General features: G+C 31.6%; 4 protein-coding genes and 1 pseudogene across 5 annotated transcripts; all 5 read right to left on the bottom strand.

Moving 5' to 3' along the window:
• Nucleotides 1-6,408: 6,408 nt before the first annotated feature.
• Nucleotides 6,409-8,777, bottom strand: LOC124931383 (annotated as a pseudogene).
• Nucleotides 8,778-9,839: 1,062 nt separating this feature from the next.
• On the bottom strand, nt 9,840-10,589 carry LOC124931372 (proline-rich receptor-like protein kinase PERK2). Its single transcript, XM_047471825.1, has one exon. The coding sequence runs from the start codon at nt 10,587-10,589 to the stop codon at nt 9,840-9,842; it is 750 nt and encodes a 249-aa protein (XP_047327781.1).
• Nucleotides 10,590-11,091: 502 nt separating this feature from the next.
• LOC124918818 (acidic leucine-rich nuclear phosphoprotein 32-related protein-like) lies at nt 11,092-13,247 on the bottom strand. 2 transcript variants are annotated; one of them, XM_047458876.1, is made up of 3 exons: nt 13,144-13,247; nt 11,865-12,950; nt 11,092-11,457 (listed from the first exon to the last, which is right to left on the bottom strand). In XM_047458876.1, the coding sequence occupies exons 2-3, from the start codon at nt 12,945-12,947 to the stop codon at nt 11,266-11,268; spliced, it is 1,275 nt and encodes a 424-aa protein (XP_047314832.1). In that variant the 5' UTR covers nt 12,948-12,950; nt 13,144-13,247; the 3' UTR covers nt 11,092-11,265. The 2 variants fall into 2 exon arrangements, with proteins under 2 accessions (XP_047314832.1, XP_047314831.1); XM_047458875.1 differs by lacking the exon at nt 13,144-13,247 and having other exon boundaries at nt 11,865-13,137.
• A 3,355-nt stretch (nt 13,248-16,602) lies between these two features.
• On the bottom strand, nt 16,603-19,182 carry LOC124918817 (plant-specific TFIIB-related protein 1). The gene is made up of 3 exons (XM_047458874.1): nt 18,521-19,182; nt 18,273-18,431; nt 16,603-17,514 (listed from the first exon to the last, which is right to left on the bottom strand). The coding sequence occupies exons 1-3, from the start codon at nt 19,109-19,111 to the stop codon at nt 16,768-16,770; spliced, it is 1,497 nt and encodes a 498-aa protein (XP_047314830.1). The 5' UTR covers nt 19,112-19,182; the 3' UTR covers nt 16,603-16,767.
• A 1,703-nt stretch (nt 19,183-20,885) lies between these two features.
• LOC124931363 lies at nt 20,886-22,876 on the bottom strand. The gene is made up of 3 exons (XM_047471814.1): nt 22,492-22,876; nt 22,034-22,414; nt 20,886-20,978 (listed from the first exon to the last, which is right to left on the bottom strand). Exons 1-3 carry the CDS (start codon nt 22,738-22,740, stop codon nt 20,886-20,888), a joined length of 723 nt encoding a protein of 240 aa, XP_047327770.1. The 5' UTR covers nt 22,741-22,876.
• Nucleotides 22,877-23,588: the final 712 nt, after the last annotated feature.

Genomic DNA, 23,588 nt, shown 5'->3' with positions numbered 1-23,588 from the left:
CATATTTATCATTAATTCATAAACATTTTTTAAAATTTTGCTATAAATGTATTTTCATTTAATTTAAATTTATATTAAATTTATTAAAATTTCATTTTTTATATTTATTCTAATATAATTTAAATTTTTTATTAAACTTATTAAAAATAAATAGTATTAAATTTTATTTAGATTTTTACTTATATATTTCTTATATTATGAATATTATTTAATTTTTATGTTTATAAATAATTTTAAATTAAACTTATATTTATCACTAATTCATAAACAAATCTATATATTTTGTTTATTTCTATTAAATTTAAACAATAAACCAGATAAAATAGATTGAATTATTTAACAACAATCATGATTTTTTTAAAATAATGGTGTATTTTTTTTAAGTGAAATTGTACCTATATTATTTGGTTCTTTTTGACTATTTTATTTGAATTATTTAAATAACTAAAACTAATTAAATATAATATTTTATTTATTAAAATATTTAATTCATTATATAAAATACTAAAATATTATATATTTTAAATTATTATTATATATATTATTATATATTAATAACATTTAAGTCATTTTATTAAAAAAAATCTTATCTCAATAAAATTATCACTAATTTTTATTTTATTCATTTATAATATTTTTTAAGAAATATTATAAACATATAATATACTAATATTAAAAATAAAAAATAATAATAATTTAATCTAAAAATTCAATTAAGTTGGTAACATAAAAATAAAAATGAGTCAGGTTTGAATTCTATTTTTAAAAAAAACTAACATTTATCTCGTGATATTAACCCTTTTAGAAAGTTTTCGGCCATTTAGGATTAGGAATAGATGGAATCAAACCGTGAAAAAAATATTACGGTAAAAATATTTATGAGCGGGTCAACCCACAATCCGACTCAAATATCCATTTACTCTCACATATATCAAAATTAACCACATCTCGCGACCCGGCAATCCGGACACTTTTAAAGTAAACATCATCATTATTATTATTATATATATTAGTCAGTTAAAATGTTGAACTTATATTGTTAAAATGTCTCGCATTCATCAAATTTTGTGTTAAATTTAAAATAAAAAGTATTATTAGCCTAGTTATTTAAAGGGTTGTACTTGTTTTATTATGTTGCAAATTCGAACCATACCTATAGCATTTTTTATTTTATTTTTAATCGTTTTAAGTTTATGGGAGAGTCAACCCACAATCCGACTCCAGTATCCATTTATTCTCACATATAAACAAATTAACCACAGCTCTCGACCCAATTCGGACATTTTAAAAATTAAGCATCATATTATATATATATATATATATATATATATATATATATATATATAAGTCACTAATACAAAAACAAATAAAAAGTCATTCATTAATAATTATTTGGTCTTTTAAATTGAAATTAAGGTGAATGTAACTTGTAACATTGAAATAATATATATAATAATATGATAAAATTAAATGAAGGAGAATTACATCAGAATCACGATTGTTGGCACGTCTGGCACGTTCGGCACAATCGGCATGATCAGCACGGTCGACACGTTTGGCACATTCGGCACTACCAGAACGGTCGCGCGAAATTCGGTTGTTTGATTTGGTTGTAGGTTACGAGAAATGTGGTCGGAGTCACGATTGTCGGCACATTCAGCACGATCGACATAATCAGCACGTCTGGTACGTTTGTCTAGAAATTGTTCACTTGTGTCACGAATATTGGGTCGGGAAATCATAAATACTGTTGATAGGGTTGTTTGAGAACAAGTATGGGGTTGTGATTGCTCTGGGTCATTGATTGCTTTCAGTTCTTAGGTCGTTGGGTTGTGAAACAGGGTCATTAGTTGGCTAGTCTACGGTCATTCCTGGTCGTAGATTTTTCTCGGTTGTAAGTAAATTGGGTTTGGTTTAGTTGTCTGCATTTTTAATTTGCTGCATTCCAGTTCTTCTGCTAAGATTGGGAGAAAGAATAAGAATAAGGCAAAAAAAGTGTATGACTTTGTGGAAATCGATTCAAGTAAGAAAACGATAGATAAAACAGGAAAAAAACAGATTTTTGAGAAATCAGAAATGCAGAAACAGAGTTCTCAGAAGATTGAGGAAAAATGCAGAATGAAAATGAAAGTTTAAAGCCTGAAATCAAAAATGATGAAATATGAAAGGTTGGATACACTAAAAGGGCAAATCTCTACGGACTCAAGAATCAAATTGCGGCATTGTTATTCCAAACAAAGAAATAAGAGGTTCTACTTAGCAAGGAAAAAACACAGCAAATCACTATCCAACTCAATATTCACTATATTCAGAATTGGAACCTACTAAAACAAGAGGAATACAAGAAGATAGTTAGCTGGTCTATGGAAATAATGAGGGAACTTATGAAGTGCCCAAAACCAAGACATATAATATCAGAAGTAATTCCAGTTGGAAAGTTAATAAAGTCTAGAAGAAAAATGCAGGACAAAAATATGAAGATGGGGAGAAATATAAAGGCAAAATATACTTGGGATATTTTAAACCAAAAGTTGAGATTCTTAGATCCCCTTTTGAGTTTAAATTATCTGTTGAAGTGGAGGGAAAATGCATTAAAGAATGGGAAAATATAGTTGTTGTGAACTACATATGTATGAATCGTGTATATTTCTCAGTCACTAAGGATGTTTTGCTAAAACAATGGGAGCATATGGACTAAAACAGGTAACAAAAAATATCCATGATTTCTATTTCTTGAAATTCAAGTAGGGAACAAATCTGGAAAATATTCTGAAGCTTGGGACACACATATGTTGGGTCAAATTGTATGAAGATGGAAAAATGGTCCGAAGGTATGAACCTACTCAGCAAACCAAAGGAAACAGCTCAAATTTGGTTCAAACTAAGGAACATTCCAGCTCATATGTATAACGCAGAAGCACTTAGCCATTTGGCTAGTCTCTTGGGGAAACCATTTTATATGGACCCAATAACGGAGTAAAACGAACACATCACATATGCTAGGATAAGCATTGAAGTGCATCCTAGAAGCACTTTACCAGCAAAGATGACAGTAGTTGATAGAAGAGGCAAACCCATAGACATTGATATTACGTATGAATGGAGACCAAAGAAATGTACGTTCTGCAATACTTTTGAACATCCCAGTAACAAATATGCAAAAATAATTGAAGAAAAGAAGGAAAAGTTAAAAGTTCAGGAGCAAAATGAGGATGCTGAAACTAAAGAATCAAACAATCAAAATGAGGAAGCTAAAGATAGAGATGCAGATGATGGGAATGATGAAGAATCAAAGGAAATGAAAGATGAAAAATTAGAGAAAGAAGAAGATGAAGAGTTAGAGGAAGGAAAATGGGAAGAATCAGAGGAAAGAATGAAGTGGATGATAGTGAAGAGGAAATATTGAAAGTAGACCGAATCAAGTCAGACAAAAATGAAGCAAAAAAATATGAATGTAAATGTGAAATTCCTAAAATACAGAAACGTAATTCATTTTATCAGATTAGTGTTGGCTCCTCTAAAGCAAAACAGATCCAAGGGAATGAAGTCAATGTTCATAAACAGTCATCATCAAATGCAACAGTTCAATCACCAATAAAGAAGCATAGAGACAAACAGGTGATTAGAAAAAATAGGTGGGCTACGAGAGCAGCAGATTGGGATCCGAAAGTAACGGAAATGATATTGGCTACATTGAACAAGAATATTAAGTGGTATGATTGATACGCTTTAGTTGTCCGTAATCTCTGGGTTTTTTTATATATAATCAGATACTATAAGGTCGTTTGATTCTTTTAATCAAAGTTAAGGTTTGTCTAACTTTGATAATTGACCATTTCTCCCAATTTTGGGTTATTAATGAAATGGCATTAATCTATTTTCCAAAAAAAAAAAATTAAATGATTTGGTCTCCCTAATAGTAACACGCAACTTCTATCCATCCGTATAACATGTGCAACCAGGTACCAACTTTTTTAATATTTTAATTAATTAATTAAGTTATAATGGTTAAAATTATAATAACTTAATAAAAAATATTTTTTAAATTAAAAAACCAAAAATACTCAAGATTAAATTATCTTTGAAAGGGTGAATTAGAGAAGGTAACAATAAAATTAGTAATACTAGATAAACTTACTTATGAAAAAATTTTAAATGAATTCACTCTCTGAAAAATTATATGTAATCAATTTTATTTTTATTTTTTGTTAAACTGTGATATTTGATTTCTTAAAAATTATTCTTATGGTTTAAATTATTTAAGACTTAATTAGTTCAGTGATAAAATACAAAGTTTGTTAGTAAAATCAGGACTACGACTTCGACATTGATAGAAATGTGTAGCAAATGATTTTTAACAAGTAATGATGAAAAGCTATAAAAGAATCATCCATAAAAAAAGATAAACTTTACCTCTTGGCAGTGTGAAGACAAAAAAAACTTTTGTTTTGTTTTTTTTCTCATAAATGTTTCACATATATGGAATCTTCTATAAAATGTTTGGACTTGCATAAAATTTATTAAAACTATGTTAAGATATTAAATTTAGAGAAAATTATTTGGGCGGCCCTAAAATTACTACAATCGTTCGCTTTTGGCCCTCAAATTAATTTTTGAAACTAATCACATTTCAACTTTTAGAAAGGTCACCAATGGCCCTTCCGTGAACTTTTTAATTAAACTAGCATTTAGCATGTGCATTTGCACGAGTAATAATATAAAAAACCGTGAAAAAAAATTATGGATAACATTTTTAATTTTATTTTTAACCGTTTTAAGTTTATGGGTGGGTCAACCCACAATCCGACTCAAATATCCATTTACTCAACATCTATATATATATATAGATTAGTTAGTTAAAAAATTGAACTTATATTAATATTAAAACGTCACGCGTTTATCAAATTTGGTGTTAAATTTAAAATATAAAGTCTTTGTAGCATAGTTGGTTAAAGAGTTGTACTTGTTTTACTAGGTTGCAAGTTCGAAACATACCTTAACCCACAATCCGACCCAAGTACTCGACCCGGCAATCCGGACACTTTAAAAATTAAGCATCAAAATATATATATATATATATATATATTATTATTTTTTATATTTATATAATTATTAAATCTCTTATATATATATATATATATATTATTATTATTATATATATATATATATATATATATAAAAATAAAATTTAAAAATAATTTATATGTATTATCTTTAATCATTAATTATAAAGATATATATATATATATATATATATATATATATATATATATATATATATATATATATATAATTTAAGAATATATATTTTAAAAAATAATTTAAAGATAATGGTAATTTTCCAACTACTCAATTACTTTTAACCCTAAAATTATTTTTTTAAATATATATTATATAAATATTATATATAAATTAATTAAAGATAATATATATGAATTATATATATATATATATATTATTTTAATTATTTTAAACTTTATTTTATATAGATATAGATTAAAATAAATAATATATACATATATTATCTATATATTATATAAAAAATTTAAATTATATAAATATTAAAGATAATATATAAAAAAAATATTTTAAGCTTAAACCGTTATGTTTAACCAAAAAGTTGACGGAATTGTCATTAGTGAAGGGGCGATTTGTTCAAAAATTTAATTTGAGGGTCAAAAGTTTGCGATCGAAGTAATTAGAGAACCCCAAGATAATTTACCCTAAAGATTTATTATATATTTTAAAAATATAAGTACATATATTTAAAATATAAAATAATATAAAAAGTTATATTCAATTTTAATCATACAAAAATTAATAAATTTTAAAAATAAAAAAAAAATTAATTATATTAATGTGAAAGATTATTTTTAATTTATGTCATATTTATCTTTATATTTTACAGCTACAATGGAAACGTCTAGTCTTGACTAGTAATAGTTAATATTTTTTATAATCTATTAACGAGTCTTTAAATTCATGATATTATCTCATTATTATTAATTTAAATATATTATTACCATATAGTTATAATTTATTACTCATTATTTTCGTTTTAAAGTTCGACTTGTGTTCTCGTCTTATTAAATATCACTTTCTAAACATTTGTTCGGTTTGAACGATTTCAGTGGCGTTGAACCGATAAATCGACTCGTTAGGATTGATTTGGTGAATAGAAAACCTTAATAAATTCGGTTTGACTGGATAGTTTCATATTTCATTTGGTTTGACGGTTTCGATTTAATTTGGTGGATTTACCGACACCCTTAAATTGTACTATATTATTTTCAATATTGTCAATCTTTTCTTATCTTATCATTATGTTTTGATTTCTCCAACACAACTAATTAGTCAATGATTTTAATGTTATTTGATGTACAAATATACATATATTTTCTTAAACTCTTAGAATCTAGGTTTCCGAGGTGTATAAGATATTTTCATTTCCTTCTAATCATCACTAGTATCTCCGTATTCACTACTATTAAAATCTTGGTTCGACATCACCATCTGTCTGAACTTCACCATGTCTGCATTGTATTCACCCGTATCATAAGCAGATGATTCATTCCCATTTGCCATTCCCTGCCCGGGCTTAGTATCGTTGAGAGCATCAAACGGTAGGTCGCCTTCTAGAGCACGCACAATTTGGCTCATTTTTGGGCGTCTTCGAGCTGAGTGACGAACACTAGAACTTGCACAAGCAACCATACGTGCCATTTCGTTATGGTCATATTTCCCCTCCATGTGTGGATCGGCTATCTCATTGTAGTTTCCATCTTCTTGGGCTTTTGTAAGATGTGGCCTCGCCTATAGACAAATAAATATCCAATCATTAATTAAAATACATTTTTTTTTATAATAAATGAAAGAATTGAAATGAACTTTTAACTTAACATAAACATACCCAATCGACCAAGCTATCCTCCATTATTTTACCCGTATGATCCACAGGTTTCCTTCCGGTTATTAGCTCCAAAAGCATTACCCCGAAGGAGAAGACATCAGATTTCTCGGAAAGCTTACCACTTGATGCATATTCGGGAGCTAGATATCTACACAAAAATATATATATTTATTAAGCTTCAAATTGGACTAACATTATGATTATGAATAGGTTAATGTTTCTTAGAAGTTAACAACTTTACCCAAAAGTTCCCATCACACGAGTAGAGACATGAGTGTTGTTGTCGACCGTTAGCTTAGCTAGCCCAAAATCAGCCACCTAAAAATCAATTCCAAATTAATTATGATTTGAAGGATAGTCGGTAAGAAATATTTAACTATATTTGTACAAATAATCCAACATCTCATCCCAACTATTTGAAAAAAAAAAACACTTCTTTTGTTAGACATTTTATTGTGTTGTGCAACCATATTAGATCAAATTTGAAAAAGTTAAGAATATAAACCTATATGATATATCACAAAAGAGATTGTTTTCAAATAAGCATATCAATCATTTAATCAAATTATCTTATTTTTAATATGATTTGATACATCATGAATTAATTGGTATCACCAATTAATTAAAAAAAAAAACTGTATATATTTTGAAACATCCTCAATTTTTTATGAATCAAAATATTTTTATTTCTATATATACTAAATCTAATTATTTAAAAAAAATATTGGCTTATTCAAATAACCCAAGATCCAATTACTAACACTTAACTAAATTTATAAGACAATAAATAATTTAAATGATGAGATCATCAAACAAGTATATTATTTAATTTAATTAGTAGTTTTCATACTTAAAAATAAACTATTTATCCTTAGAAATTAAAAATTATTTAATTTAAACAAGACCTAATTGTATATATATTAAAATTACCTGTGCTTCAAAGTTGTAGTCAATAAGAATGTTTGCAGCTTTTATATCTCGATGTATAATTCGAGGATGACCTACATGCATTACAAATCGATATTATTATTACTGTTCAAAAGAAAGATCTGAGTTGAGACGAGTTGACTCACAATCCTCGTGAAGGTAAGCAAGTCCTTTAGCTGACCCAGTCGCAATCTTGAGCCGAGTTCCCCAATCCATCGTAGGTTGACCGTTTCCTGTTTTTATTATTATTATATTTAGTTCTCATTTAAAAACACATTAATTTAATATTTATTTATAATAATGACAGAGAGCGAGAATTTAATGTCAATATTATTTGTGTTTGAATTGATATGACAACACACGAGTGAATTTGAAATCTAATAGGAGAGACAAAATTCATTTTTTAAATATTTTCACGTGTGTTGACACATCATTCCCGACACAATTCATGACACTAAATTCTAACTCTCTGTTATCACTTATCAATTTATATATTACCATGAAGATGATATTCCAAAGTGTTATTTGGAACAAAATCGTAAACCAATATTCTCTGCCCATCCGCAATACAATAACCAACCAACGAGACAAGATATCGATGATGTACTCGACTAATGATCTCAACCTCGGCTTGAAACTCTCTATCACCCTGCCCACTTCCCGCTTTCAAGCTCTTAACCGCCACCTCTTTTCCATTTGATAATACCCCTTTGTAAACGTACCCAAACCCTCCTTGGCCTATCACATTTGCCTCAGAAAAGCCTCCGGTTGCAGCTGCTAGGTCTTGTAAAGTGAAAGAACACGTGTTTACTCCAAGTCCCATGTTCGGTGAAATTGGCACACCAGGATTGGAACCGAAACTGTACTGGCTACTAGTATTGCCAACGCCACCCCCGCCTGGCGGTGGCGGAAGCTTTACTATGTGTTCGTCCACGGGCATGTTCTTAGTGCTTGACCGCGGCTTACCAGGTAAATGGCCACCTGATCTTTAAAAATATTATCAGGATGACCTTTTAATTGAATGTTTGCACATAATTTAAATCAATTAATATATCAAATTCAAATCAACTGCCCAAATATTTAGAAATATTTTCTAATATTAATTAGGTCATAAATAAACAAGTTTGGTTTGTCACATTTTTATGTCTTTAACAAAAGGAATTGATAGATTTTAATTCTTTCAACAGTTGTACTTAATTAATATATGTATTTATAAACTATTATTTATATTTAAGTATTAATTATTAATTATAATTTGATTCAAAATATTATTATTATTATTATTTGTTTCTTCTCATGGTTTAAATTCAATTTCTATTATTACACACTCATGCTTGATATATATATATTAAGAAAACCGATCATTCTTTTGTTTTTGAAACTTTCATTTAGATTAAAAACAAACCAATTTTGACCAATCATAATAACTATGGCCAACATAACCCGTTTCAAATCGAATACGAAAAAAAGCAGGTCAAGATCATGTATTTTTGGTCTGGTCCATGTCGACTAATTTAAACTAATTAATAAACAAGTCGACCTTAAATAACTCAAAATAAACCCGATAACCCGTTTATATTTTTTGGGGTAAGATTTTGTGTTTGTCTTTTCATACTTATTCACTCCTTTTTTTCGTTTTATAAGAGGATTTGTGATTTAGCTTTATAATTTTATTATGTAATTTTAATATAAAATAGAGATGTGAAATTAACTAAATCGAGTTGGGTTCGATCGAGTTTAGTGATGTTAATCGTGTTAGGTTCGAGTTTAGTTAATTACAAACAAATCAGATTAGAGATTTTGGCCCAAATTACGGTTATAACCCGCTAGGTTGCATGAACCATCAACCTTCACGCCTCTAAAATACGCCTCTAAAATAATGTATATTTTGGTCAAATTATTAAAAATATATATTGTTTTAAAGACCATTTTCTAAAGTTGGTGGTTTATTTGAAACTATTGAAAATTTTACAGGGTTATACCTTAATTAATAGATTTAAGATCAAAAATATAGCGATTGAGATTTCAGGGAACAAAATTTACCTCCAGGAGCGACTGAGTACATATGTTTCTTCTTCTTCTTCCTCATACAGCAACAGATTATTCCAACGATAACCAGAGTTAGAATAATGGCAGATGTAACGGCTAACGCCACAATCAATACGGTGTTATCATTATTATTATTATTATTTGTAGAAGGAGATGCTGCCGACGACGGATCTTCTAACGTGGACCCCTTTCCCGGCGATCCGCGGCCTGATCGAGGCGTACGCGTAGAAGGATTGGTGTTGTCAATTGGCGTAGGAAAAGACGGGGTGACGGGAACGGAAGACGACGGGGGCGATTTGGGTAGTGAATTAGATGGAGTGGTGGGTGGGGAATCATTGACCGGATTTAATAGTGGCGGAGGAAGAGAATCATCATTATCATCATCATCATCATCATCAGGAGGCGGTGGTGGTGATGAGATGGTGGTGGTATCTGGTGGAGGTGGAGAAGAAGACGGTTGATCAGGAGGTGGAGGAGATGATGGTGGAGGTGAGGAATCGGGGGGTGGTGGTTCAGGAGTTGGTGTGGGTTCCGGTGGTGGTAATGGGTCCGGTGGGGGAGGAGATGGGTCGTCGTCGTTGGTTGCGGCGGGTGGTGGTGAGGAAATTGTGGAGACTTCGGGGTCTATAGGAATATCTCCACTTCCTTTTGGGGAAATTGTTAAGGAATTTGTTTCAGGCGCCGGAGCGGTCACGACGTCCATATTCTAAATGAAAGTTCCGGCAAAAAGGATATAGGAATTAGCTACCTAGCCAGAGATGCAAAACCTGGATACTAATAATAATGAAGAAAGATCAAAATTAAAGAAGAAGAAGAATCAACTTTTTTCTGTCCATAATGATGGAGAAGGAGAGATTTTCTCACAAACCTCTCCAGCTTGTCTTTGAATGGGTTCTTTCTTTTTTTACTTTCTTTTTCTCTCTAAGAAAATCTTACCATAGCTAGATTCAATTTCAGGGTAGGGTTTGTTAATTCTTATGTCTATTTTGCCTATTTTCTGCATCCCAAATATAGTACCAGACCACCACTCAATTTCCCTCCTTACAATAATCATTTTTATATCTCCTTAAATTTAAAGTTTAAATAAAAAAAATATATATTATATTAATTTAATCTCAAATAATATGAAAAAGTGCACAATTCAAGTCTTGAAGAGTGTGTTCATTTTCAACCAGACAAAATAAATCCATAACAAAGGAAAAATATATATATATCACTAGTTCACACCACTACACCCTCCATCCAAAATAACTACCATTTAAAAAAGATACAAAATCTAACGGCACTTTAAGAGGGAGAACAACCACCTTTTGAAAATGATGTCTTTTGTGTATGTGAATTTTCCATTTTCTTTCCTTCTTTTCTAACTACCACAATACCTACCTATGCTTCGACGAAGAAGAGGGAGATACGATGTACTTATCACCATCGTCGTCGTCGTCTCTTTTCCTCTTGGAAGAAGATAGAAAGGTCTTTACTTCATCTTCTTTACCTGGTTTCACAGCTATTTCATCTTCAGCTTTCCTACCAACGGGTTGAACCAAGTACCCTTCTTCATAATCATCTTCTTCCTGCAAAAACTTTCAAACTGAAATTAACAAAAAAAAAACAAAACCATGAAGATAGCCAGACAGTTCAACAATGAAAATTAAAAGAAACTATATGAATAAACAATGAGAATTATTGTGATTTTTAGATACCAGCAATCCACTGCAACTCAATAACCTATTATCTTGAACATATTAACCTAAATCCATCCACTTTTTCATTAAACAAAATTAATTTTGGAAAGACAGCTATTGTCATACAAATGACTTATACTGTTAACTGGCTTTGCTTTAACAATGGTCCATGTTATCTTTTCATATACCTACCTAAACATAAAATCTACAACATATATGCAAATTAAGGCAAATGCAAAATCCAGGATGCAGGAAAATGAATATATAAAAGTATTAGTAACATTAGATATTTATACCTCCTCTTCACCATCTTTATCTTCCTCCTCAAAATCTACACCTTCATCATGTTCCTCTCCGGTCTCTCCATCATCATCTGGATCATCCTCACCTTGCTCATGTCCATCTATCTCTCCCTCTCTACTTGCTAATCGATCAGTGCTCTCTGGCAACCCAAGATCTCCTTCATCATTATCAACCTCATCTTCACCATCATCATCCTCGTCGTCAACCCCATCTTCTTCATCACTGTCGTCAACATCATGAACCTCTACAACATCATATCCGTCATCATCTTCATCAATCTCATCCATTGAATCATCATCATCATCATCGTCGTCATCGTCGTCTTCCTCTGCAACACCATTCGATTGATGATGGGAAGAAGTTTGTTTTGTCCCTTTCAGAGTCTCGGTTTCTTCTTCATCTGCATCACTCTCTTCATCCTCATCAACATCCACAATCACATCATTCCCTGAACTATTCCCATTATTCAACCTACAAGGATGTTCATGTTTCTGTTCCTGTTCCTCTTCATCCACTTCACAACTTCCAGGATCATCATCATCATCTTCTTCTTCTTCATCATCTTCGTCATCATCTTCTGATTCTGATTCTGGTCTCTCATTCTCATCCGCGTCCATTTTATCCAAGTACTTTAATGACTTAATCAAACTAAAAACCCTTGACCGGTAGTCCTTTACCCGAGTAACTGGACACTCGTATAAGTCCAGAGAAACAACCTTAAGTTCAGCAAGAGGACGGAGATCATTTATATCCTGAATTCGATTATTTGATAAATCAAGATCTCTCAATGACTCGAGACCAGCTTCAACAAGGAGCTCAAGGCCACCAGCAATTCGATTATCCGATAAGATTAATTTTTGAAGATTACGAAGACGAGGGAATTGTTCGAGCGATGCTAAGCCAATGTTTGCAATGGAAAGATGATGAAGATCATGGAATTTCTCGAAAACGGAATGAGGAGGTAGACGCCCATGAGCACACTTTACAGCTCCGTCCAACGTCAAGGTGCGAACAGAAGCGACGTTTGTTTGGCCATCGAGCGCCGTCACAACAGCCCTTTCCCAGATCTCGTCCATAACCTGAAATGATGCTTTTCCTTTATCTCATGCAACAATTTCCAGACAACCAAATCAACACACAATACGAAAATCTCAGAGAACGAACAAGAGAGCGGCAGGTTATTTAACGATTGAATAATTTCCCTAGCCCTAAATTGAGATTCAAAAGAGTAAAACCCTATATCTATCCACCTTCAACGGCTTAAAACCCTACCTTCAAATTCCTTCTGCAACTTCAAACGGCTCAAAGGAGAAAAGCTTCTTGACCTAACCCTAAGATTGGGAAACTTTGGCGATTTCCCCCCTTGTCGGCTAGGCCGTTGGATAAAGAAAACACGGATCAGTGAGTTGGAGAAAATTAACGGTCAATAATTAATATAAGTGTGTTTTCTAGAAGTATATCGAACCGTCAATTTTTATGAGATGGGCCAGATCGAGGTAGACACGTCATCAAAAGTTATATTTGTAATTATCTGGTATGTCCAACTATTTACGATAAGACCACGCCAAGTGAAAGGCCTCTCATTTATTTATTGTTTTAAATATATAAATAAGTCGAGAAGACCGAAACAAACTTATGTCGTCTAAATAATTAGGTGTTCTGCGACATCGTTTACTCAAGCTCAAAATTTAGCCAAACATTTTTCACTCATTTTGCTTTGAACTACTTTGCACACTCAACAAATTTGAACCGCATACTTTTTTAATTGTCTTCAATTATTTTCACCATGATTCATAGATTCTTTGAAATAAATTGTGAATGTCCTTTCATTTGAATTGTCGAGCCTCCCACCTAGCCATTTTTTATGACTAAGAATCACATTCAAAGTCTTATTCATCTTCTCGCATCAGTTGTCAATTCAATAATCTAATTCACCTTCGAATTGACCGAGTCTCCCATCTAACCTCTTTTTTATTTTTAGGAATCTCATTCGAGGTCTCAATCTTATTCTCAATAAGATGACAAAATCAATCATCTCATTAATCTTAACTATGATCCACAATGCATAGACAATTAAGATAAAACAAAAGAAGTACCCAAATGATCACATTTGAATTGATCGAGTCTCTCATCTAGTCCATTTTTTCATGAATAGGAATTTCATTTAATGTCTTATTCACCTTCTCACATTGAAAGATAATACAATGATTTCTTATTGATTCGTTTGAGAGTTGCTTCATGATGTCTCAACATAAACTTATAAGTGTCTTCCATTAGTCTTTCTCTTTTTGGTCTTCCATTCATATTGCGTGTTAACTAGCAATATGTCAATCTTTAATCACCTACAAACTCAATGCAATTTTGCAATTTGGCCCAAAGAATTGCTTTGTCAACACGTCGACAATGTTGTCATCATCAAATGCATTTTTGATAAGATTTGTTGTGTACTGTTATTTTCTTTATCCATGGCCAAGGATACCTCTTCGCCAAGGTCATCCCCCTCCCCAATATTAGAAGAAATCTCAATGGTCCAATGACAATTCTCCTTCAGTAGTGTGCTCTTTTGATGATATATCTCCACATCGAGTTGTGAATTCTTTTGAATCACTACTTGTGTCTTCATTGTGTGCTCCACATTTGTAAAACTTCACTTTTTGACCTAGCATAACATTATCTCCACATTCTTCAAGCCAAACTTTATACCCTTTGACATTCTCTGAATCCAATAAAAAAAAATTTCTTTGTCGTTGGATCCAGCTTCCCTTGCATTACCATGAGTTAATTTTTTTTTACCAAAAACTTCTTTTTACCCAATTCTTGTAAGCCTTTGAGGTCAAACTTTAGATGTCAGAACCTTGATGTATATTGAATGGTCTCGGAGATAATAACTAAACATATTTGTGAATTACCTTATAGAGAATACACATTATTTTTATTTACTCCTTCCATAATAACTAAAATACATTGCTCACGAGCAATGGTCCATCTCTTGCCTTCCAAACACAATCTTTTCTATTATGCTTCTTTAGTTTTAGGCACTCTTTTCTGAAGTGTCCTTTCTCTTAACACCGAAAACATTTCACATTTTCTTTAGTCTTCAACGTAGACTTAAAACTCTTACTATAATGCATTCTTTTTCATGATATTGTTTACATTTTGCATATATGTCTTCTCCATTGTCTTCTTGTCTACAGTTTGTCCTCTTGGTTTGTTCCTTAGACATCAAGTAATTCGTACTTCTTCCACCTCAAACCTGACAATCATTCATACCAACAAGAACTACAACTTCGACATCTTTTGGAAACCTCCATAGAACTTTTCAAGAACCCTCCAAGAATCTTCTAAGCTCTTCAGCTTCATCTCCTTTTAAACAGCCTCGCTCTGATACCACTTGTTGGGATACTAGGAGATGAAGTATCCCTTAATTCAAGAACAACAACAACATCGAAAAATTGCGGAAATGAAAATAACTAAAGAACGCAAACACAAGATTTACAGTGGTTCGGCCAAAAAAGGTCTACATCCACTTTCGAAGCACAAGAGACTCTCAATTTTATTATGAAGATTGTTATAGGAGTATTACAATGATTATCTCATAATAAAATCTCACACATAACTCACAAGGAATCTCATAATAAAATCTCACACATAACTCACAAGGAAGCGATGCTCTCAAGGCAAAGACTTGACTTTCTAAAGTGTTCGACTACACCTTTAAATAAGTCTCAATTAGGTCAATATCAATACCTTGTGCAAATCTCTCAAAGAGTTTCTAAAATATTTTTACCATATTTCCTAATTATATTTGTATAACAAAATATTTACTTTTCTTTTGTGTTAATATTATTTCATAATATGAAGATTATACACCAAAAAATATAGTTTTTTTTTGTTAAGTATATCATTTTCTTGTACTAAGGTTGTGTATCATGAATATATCATATTTGTAATTTGTAAATCTATTCTCAACATATTGTTTTTACTTATATTGTTTTTACTTGACATATTTTTTTTATAATTAATTTATCACTTTGTAAATAAATAAATAAAAATGTTTACATAGCCTTTGGGAATTTTGAATTTGATTTTAGTGGCTAAATGTAAGATAGAAGAAGAAAATGAGAAAATTTAATGAGTTTAATAAATATTTATTTTTTATAAAATTTCCTAACATCAATAGTTTACTGTTTTGGTTTTGGACGTATGTTATCTAATTTTAACATTTTTTTAAGTTTTGTTTAAGAAAAATTGAAAGGGACAAAACTTTAATATTTCAAACTAAATTTAATAAAAACCAATTAATTTTTAACTTTTGAGAAATTGGACCTATTTATATATTATTTTGTAGACATTAAAAATATAAAATAATTATAATTAATTATAATATCATATAGATATATATTTTAATTATTTTATGTGTTAAAATAAAATTGCTAAAAAATACAATAAATAAATATTTAATTTATTTGATTATATATTATAAATTATTAAAAAAAACATATATTCATATTTTCTTGCCCAAATCCAATCATGCCAACTCTAAAATGTAGGCACATGTGACCCGTGTTATTTCCTAAATTAGAATATGTTCTCTAAACAATGAACATCTAAACAAGTTACTTTCCAAATTAAAATATGTTCTTGGTTGAACATCTAAACGAACAAGATACTTCACGGAAAATTCTGACCCAAATTCAAAGTCATCTGAATCAGAAAGTGTTTCTAAATAGATAGAATGAACCCTTTTTTGATAATATAAAAATAGGAACTTGATTGAACTAGTTCAAAACTAACTTAACTTAGTCAAAGTAGAATATACACAATTAACTGTCACATAAGCAAAACCTACAAGTTTTTTAACATTTAGGTCACATGAAATAGTATATACCTAATACCTCAATGTTCATCTCTTTTGCCTTCATTCAGTTGCTTTGTCCCACATGAATCTGCTAAACTTGATCTTGCTTTCGACTGGAGCATGAATCGAGAAGGCGAATTCAAACCCGATGAAGCCGAAGGCAATTGCCAGGCAGCAGAGCTCTTACTCGCACTAGCCGTGCTTGAAAATGTTGGTATTAAAGAACCCATGTTCTTCGTATCCACGTCTATTTTTCTCTCAACTACTTCTTGAAGGTTGTTAGGGTTCCTCTCCGTTGACATTTTTAACCCAACTGATAAATGGGGATGCCATACGATCGGTGGTAGGCTTATCACAGATTCATCTTTGCCTCTTGCTTGATGAAAAGTCGAAGATGTATCTAAAACATCATTTTGTATAACGGGTTTGACATCGATTAGCTTATCGTGATCAATGGGCGTTGTTGTTGTTCCTTCATTGGTGTCATTTCTAGATGTTGAAGAGCGGTTTGAGGCAATAGTGGTAGTGGGAAATGCTTTCTCTGGTGGCACGGCAGGGGTATAATTGGAAGGAAGAAGATCGTCCCAATTTTCCAACAGCTCCTTGTAAACCTTACGAAGGGTCACCTCGGTTAGTCCAGTTACCTTGCAGATTTCTGCCTGTGTTTTACGTTTGTCTTCAAGTTGGCAGGCAAGATAGATAGCAGCTGCAGATACACTTATTGGGTTTCGCCGAGTGCAGAAGCATTTGTTGATAACAACTTCTCCTATATGAGTTGCAAGTTCCTGAAAATGTTTTTTGTTTCAAAGTTCTTATATGCAGTACCAACTGTTCAAAAAATCCAATAAAAGGTAAAAAAACAAAAACTCTTTTCTTGTTTAAGCTCAAATGAGATCCACTCCCTTATTTGTATTTTTTTAACTAAGGTTTATTTCCTAGAGGAAGCTAGTACGAACCCCACAATCATGAACCCACTTCAATCAGAGTTTTCTTATTTTTATGACCTAGGTGTAACCTCGATTAATAATCTCCTGACTTTGCACAAACAACCCGCCATCATGACCTGCCACTTCAATCCAAGTGTTTTCAATGGAATAGAAAACTTAGATTTCATGATGGTAAGCCTCTTAATTCAACTCTCTTTGACATAAGAGCTACCAAAGATGGGTAGATCGCGGTACTAGAAATATGCAGCATCAACAATTTTTCAAAAAAAAACAAAAAAGTATAAAATTCTCTATTCCTTGATTTTGCCAAATGAGATCCCATCTTTCTTTTATTTTATTTATCTATTTTATGATCAGGGTGTCAGGGGAGACTTAGCACAACAACCTATTATCATGACATCCACTTCAAGTCAGGTGCTTTCAATATAATCAAACATGAGACCTCAAAATGGTAAGTCACTTAGTCTAAGCCTCTTGTCATCTAAGCTACCCACGATGATGGGTATCTAGATTGAGTAACCAGGGAAACTTGGAATCTAGTACGAATAAAAAGTGTACCAAAGAAGGCAACTTATAGGGTTGAAAAAGGTTGATACCTGAGCAGATTTGTTGAGTTGGAGAAGTGTACAAAATCTTGGCATGTGAACAGATATTGAGTTGCTGTTAATGGGTTGACTCAATTGTAAAGCTTCTCCCAAGATCTTAATGTATTTCCCAATCTCCTTTTGAGGTAAATTAGCTGCTATTGAAATTTCCTGTTATATGGAGTACTAGTTTTCAGATATCATAGACAATTCAGCAAACAAAAAGACAATTCATGAACTCTAATGACCAGATAACACACCTGAAGAGTTCTGGGTTCCTGAGCTTCTCTAATGGCCTGAACAAGAGCAGCAGTAGCCAAAGCTTCAACACTGCGATTTCTCAAACAGGTAGCGGACGAACAATCCCTAAAAAGCTGAAAAGCGTGATCTGAAATATCATAGTCTAAACCTAGAATTGAAGCAACATCGATTATCTGAAGATATGCCCTTAGATTATCCATGGCGACGGAAGAAGATGAAGTGGTGGATGTAGAAGAAGTTGTTTCGAGGACCCGTTCCAGCTCGGCTAGGTGACCGGCAAAGGAGGTGGAAGATTGTGCAAAGATAGGGTAGGGTTCGAGAGACCAGGTGGAAAAGGCGGTAATAAACCCAGTTGGTTCAAATGGATCTTCATCGTTTGGAGCGGAAGGCGTGGCTGATATTGGGAGGGATGGGAGGTCGGATGTGACTAGGGAGAGAGGAGAATCCGTTGCGCGGATGTGGAAGAGATGGTGGGATTGAGATTGTCGCTCCTCCACGACGCGACCGCAAGACGTACACTCTGTTATGGATTTTCCAGCGGTAGTGGTGGCGCAACGACCCTGCGCGACCGAGCAGTACGGGCACCGCATTTTCTTTGATTTTGGATGCCGCCGTCGCCGGCACAGGACTCAATTGGTTGGGGCAGACTGACTGTTCGTTCTTTGGCTGATTTCTCAAAATCAATTATGTCACTTTATTTATTCTACATTTATTTGGAATTAAAATTTTTGTAAACACTCCAATTATAATTCAACCCTATCTAAATTTTTTTCTTAATTTCATGAGTGGTTGATTTGCGGTTCAGATGAGAAGATATTTATATGGAAATTTGACGACATGGTAGCATAAAATTAAATGCGTTGATGACATGTAATTTTTTTTCGTCTCGAGAATGTCGGTTACGTCTTAAGATTATGGACGTATCGCGACAGGGATAAAATCGTTCAAAAAAAAATGTCATCAGCATCTAATTTTATGCGCCGATAAAAAGTTAAATAAGGTCATTTAGTCAAATTTCCCTATATTTATATAGGTGAAATAATAAAACAACTAAGTATATAACATGTATTATAAATATTTTTATTTTATTTTATAATTTTTTAAAATTTTAATAATATTAAATTTTAATATATTATATTATATAAATGATTAATTGTTACTAAAGTTCAAAGCATTGATTGTTAAATTTGAAATATCAAAATTTAGAAATTTGAGTTTTTTTTTCTAAATAAACAATTATCTTATTTTAACGTATATTTTTTGTTTTCTAATTAATTTGTTACGTTTTTAAATGAAATGATATTTAGATACGTTTTGAAAGTGTTTTTTTAAATTAAGTATTGTTTCGAAATTTATGCATTTTAATTTGTTAAAATTTGTTTTAATGATTGAGAAATTTTGAATAGGGATTGATTCTGTATTTATTTTTTAAATAAGTTCATAACGACATAACATTAACGACATAACATTGTGTACGGTTTACCAATTTGAACATATATATATTTTAAATTCACTATTTTTTGAGATATACACGTTCAAAAAAGTCGAATATAGTTTTAATGACTTAAAAATATGTAATGTATAAAAATATATTAAAATTTTGAAAAAAGAAATAATTGTTATTTTGTTGGTACAAATGTGATAAATTATTTAAAAAATGAAACTATTATGTTAAAATAAAAAGACATACATTTATTCGCATGTGAAAAAGTTTGAAATAGTTCAATTAGCCCGTATAATCCAATTCAAAATTCGAGTTTCATCTAGTAAAAACAATTTAAGTTTGAATATCAATTAACAATTAGATCATTATATAAAAATATAACTTTATACTAATAAAAACTTATTTTATAAATAGGGATTTATCTGAAATCGAATTAAACGGTAAAGATAGTAAAAAAATATTCTGAAAGAAGAACGGATGGTTCAACCCATTGAATTCTTAATTTATTAGAAAATAGAATACAGAGAATTTGGATAGACGAGACATTTTTCAGCACATTATATCATATTCTATCCAAAACACATCCAAATCAAATTCTATTTATCATATATATATTTCTCAAGAAATTGAATCATAATTCTTATAAACAACCTCATTTATAGTTAGTCCATAGTGACATGTTCAATACTTATTCACTATAAACTTTAAATTTTCAAAAAACAAAATAAAATTTAGCCAAAATAAAGATTGTTATCTATTGCATCCCACATAAGAAATAGAGCAAAAAAAAAAAAAGCAAAAAAAAAAGTGCCTAATAAATACATCTCTAGCCAGACAAAATTTGAATTGGGAAGCAGAGTGCAAAAAAATGACTCCTAAGAGGATATCGAGATACGATGGATATTCATTCTCTTAGAAAGTCATAGACGACTGCTTCTCGATGTCGTGTTGGAAATGGATATTGTCTCGCTCTTTCCCTTTTCGGGTTGAGTCAGTTTAACTTCTTGTTTAATCTGCAATTACATTACAAGGGCAAAAACAATGATCATATTCAAAACTACGAAACCCGACGACAAATAGAAATGTATTTCAAGACTATATACTATCATTTTATCAAAATGTCGCTAAAAAGCTTTTAGATAAAAGAAATTGAAATAATATTCACAAATCTCACGAAAAGGAGGTTGTATATAAGATTTTGATAATTAACTTGTGGTCATGAGTCTTGCCTTTTTACTCCAAATGAAGCAATTAATAGTTTGATTTGTAGTAATTAAACTAGCATTTATTATTTTAGATTTATCAAGGTCATCTTCTTAGCTAGTATAGTTATAAAATTAAATGATTAACCCTTATGAGTATGACACAATATATAAGTTTGAGGGAAAACTTTCCCATATCTCATCTTCACTTTCTTTTGACTACTCAATCCATTGTTCTAGTTGAATTATCATCATCAATTTTTACCCTAATTTCTATTGACCCCGACAACCTATTATTGCAAAACATACCATTTCATGTTCCAATCAAATCGAAAAACATTGTCCAAATTACTGAAAATTGATTGTCCACTAAACCAATCATTTTTACATAGTTTTAAAGGATACAACAAATTCCAAATTCCTTTTACATAAGTTACAAACCTAATTGGGTTTGTAGAATGGAATCCACAAAAGGGGGAGAATTCAAGAAGAGACTTGGAATATAACTTAATCAATCCTTGAATAACCATCAAAGGACTACAACCATATTTGTACAACTAAAACATAATCCTAATGGGATCAATGAAATACTAACATAATTATCCTAATACTATCTTCATCTTTTTTTTGTGATCCGGGTTTATTCCGGTGGCTATAATTACACCCTAAAGTCATAACTCATTTTAATCAGAGCGTTCTTAGTAGATTCGAACATGAGACATTTGATCTAGTTTTAGAAAATTAACACGTATTTATAATTTTTATAATTATGTCTTCCACTTCAATTTAAACCGTTCTTAGTGGAAATTGAATCTACAGATTTGATATATCACAACTTGCTACTTAAACTACCATAATGGGGTTACTTCCAACTTGCAAACAACGCTGATGGTTTTCCAGAGCAAGCAATATCTCATTATATGCATTATCAACATATTCACATCAGATTTTACTATCAAGGCCCTGATCATGCAAGATTCGAATCTGAATGCAATGAAACAAATTTCTCTAAAGGGTTTACTAACCGAAAGATGGCGAGTAAGAGGAGGAGGATCGAGATTCAGGGAGCGCAAGGACATCTTAGCGATTTCGGAGATCGCAGAATCACGAACGCCAGGATCGTCGCTGGTTAAATCCTCATAGGCAGCCACAAACGCTTGTTGCCAGAATCGCGGCAATCTAATCCTTCGACTGTTCATGTATATGTCCCACATATGCCTCACAACCTTCTCCCTCTCTTCCAATTCCTAATGTTCATATTCGTAAAACAGATTCGTATAAATTCATCGGGAAGAAATAAAAGGAGGAGATTGAAATGACTTACAAGGACATCTAGATCGTCGGAATTGAGTTTGTCGAATTCGTCGGACAAGCGATTGAGATTACCAACGGACCAACGGAGAGTGAGGGTTCCAGCGAGCATTGACCAGAATGCGAGAAGCAAAATAGCGGCCAAAGCCCAGAATTTATACCTACCTTTACCAAATCCTGCCGAATCGAAGATATCTTTCTTTGAAATGGACGAGATATGTGCAGAAGGTGCCGATACAGGAAGAGAATCGTCATCCTTCATGTTGGGATGATGATCACGATATGGAGAAAGGGTAATCCCCGAGTTCTATTCGGATTCGGAGATAATACGAATTGACGTACATTCCTTGATGAAGAACATATTTTGTTGATGAAGAAGAAGGAGACGATCCGGAAAGGAATGTGTTTCTTTTTGGGGATTCATAAAACAAATGGTTTCTTTATTATTGTTACAAAATTACTTACTTTTTTTTTTTAAGTTGTCACATAATTTTAAAGTTTAATTTAAAATGACTCATAAACTTTAATGTTGTATTTATTTATTAAAAAAAGTGACACACACTTGGGGGAAAATAATAACTAATCAAAGAACAATCTCAATTTCAAATAGCATACACATAAAATGTTAAAGAATAACCTAAAAAATGCATGAAAAATAAAATTGCTCAACAACACCTTAAGCTACAACACACCTTGATAGCTATAATATTATAGGGCAAATGATTTGAGTGGCCCTCAAATTACTTTCATCGCTTACCTTTAACACTCAAATTATTTTTTAAAACAAATTACCCCTTAAACTTTTTGAAAGGTCACTAATAGCCCTCAAACTATTAGAAAGGGTCACTAAAGGCCCTTCTGTCAATTTTTCCGTTATATCATAACATCTCTAATTAAAACTCTCATTTTCAATTATCATAACGACTCTTCATTTTCAACCATCATTATTGACTTTACATCTTCTCTACGACAACCTACCTACCTAATATCATCTTTCTTCTTTTCCATAGAATTGTAGAGAGAAAAGTCTGCTAGAGAAGTAGAGAAGCCCTAAGTTGCGATCGGTGCGAGAGAATGGTCTTCTAGAGGGATAAAGAGAGACAGAAGATA

This window comes from Impatiens glandulifera, chromosome 1 (assembly GCF_907164915.1).
Source record: "Impatiens glandulifera chromosome 1, dImpGla2.1, whole genome shotgun sequence".
Lineage (NCBI taxonomy): Eukaryota > Viridiplantae > Streptophyta > Magnoliopsida > Ericales > Balsaminaceae > Impatiens > Impatiens glandulifera.
The sequence above is the reverse complement of the archived record's forward strand: the minus strand, read 5'-3'. Positions and strand labels throughout refer to the sequence as shown.

What these genes read in the sequence shown, in the direction of transcription:
- LOC124931372 (XM_047471825.1), bottom strand. Translation starts at nt 10,589, where the DNA reads ATGGACGTCGTGACCGCTCCGGCGCCTGAAACAAATTCCTTAACAATT.
- LOC124918818 (XM_047458876.1), bottom strand. Translation starts at nt 12,947, where the DNA reads ATGGACGAGATCTGGGAAAGGGCTGTTGTGACGGCGCTCGATGGCCAA. An exon ending in ATAAAGATGGTGAAGAGGAG is followed by an intron (nt 11,458 to 11,864) that starts GTATAAATATCT and finishes AAGTTTTTGCAG; the next exon opens with GAAGAAGATGATTATGAAGA.
- LOC124918817 (XM_047458874.1), bottom strand. Translation starts at nt 19,111, where the DNA reads ATGCGGTGCCCGTACTGCTCGGTCGCGCAGGGTCGTTGCGCCACCACT. An exon ending in AGGAACCCAGAACTCTTCAG is followed by an intron (nt 18,432 to 18,520) that starts GTGTGTTATCTG and finishes TCCATATAACAG; the next exon opens with GAAATTTCAATAGCAGCTAA. An exon ending in AACTCAACAAATCTGCTCAG is followed by an intron (nt 17,515 to 18,272) that starts GTATCAACCTTT and finishes AAACATTTTCAG; the next exon opens with GAACTTGCAACTCATATAGG.
- LOC124931363 (XM_047471814.1), bottom strand. Translation starts at nt 22,740, where the DNA reads ATGAAGGATGACGATTCTCTTCCTGTATCGGCACCTTCTGCACATATC. An exon ending in CCGACGATCTAGATGTCCTT is followed by an intron (nt 22,415 to 22,491) that starts GTAAGTCATTTC and finishes TATGAACATTAG; the next exon opens with GAATTGGAAGAGAGGGAGAA. An exon ending in GCGTTGTTTGCAAGTTGGAA is followed by an intron (nt 20,979 to 22,033) that starts GTAACCCCATTA and finishes ATGTAATTGCAG; the next exon opens with ATTAAACAAGAAGTTAAACT.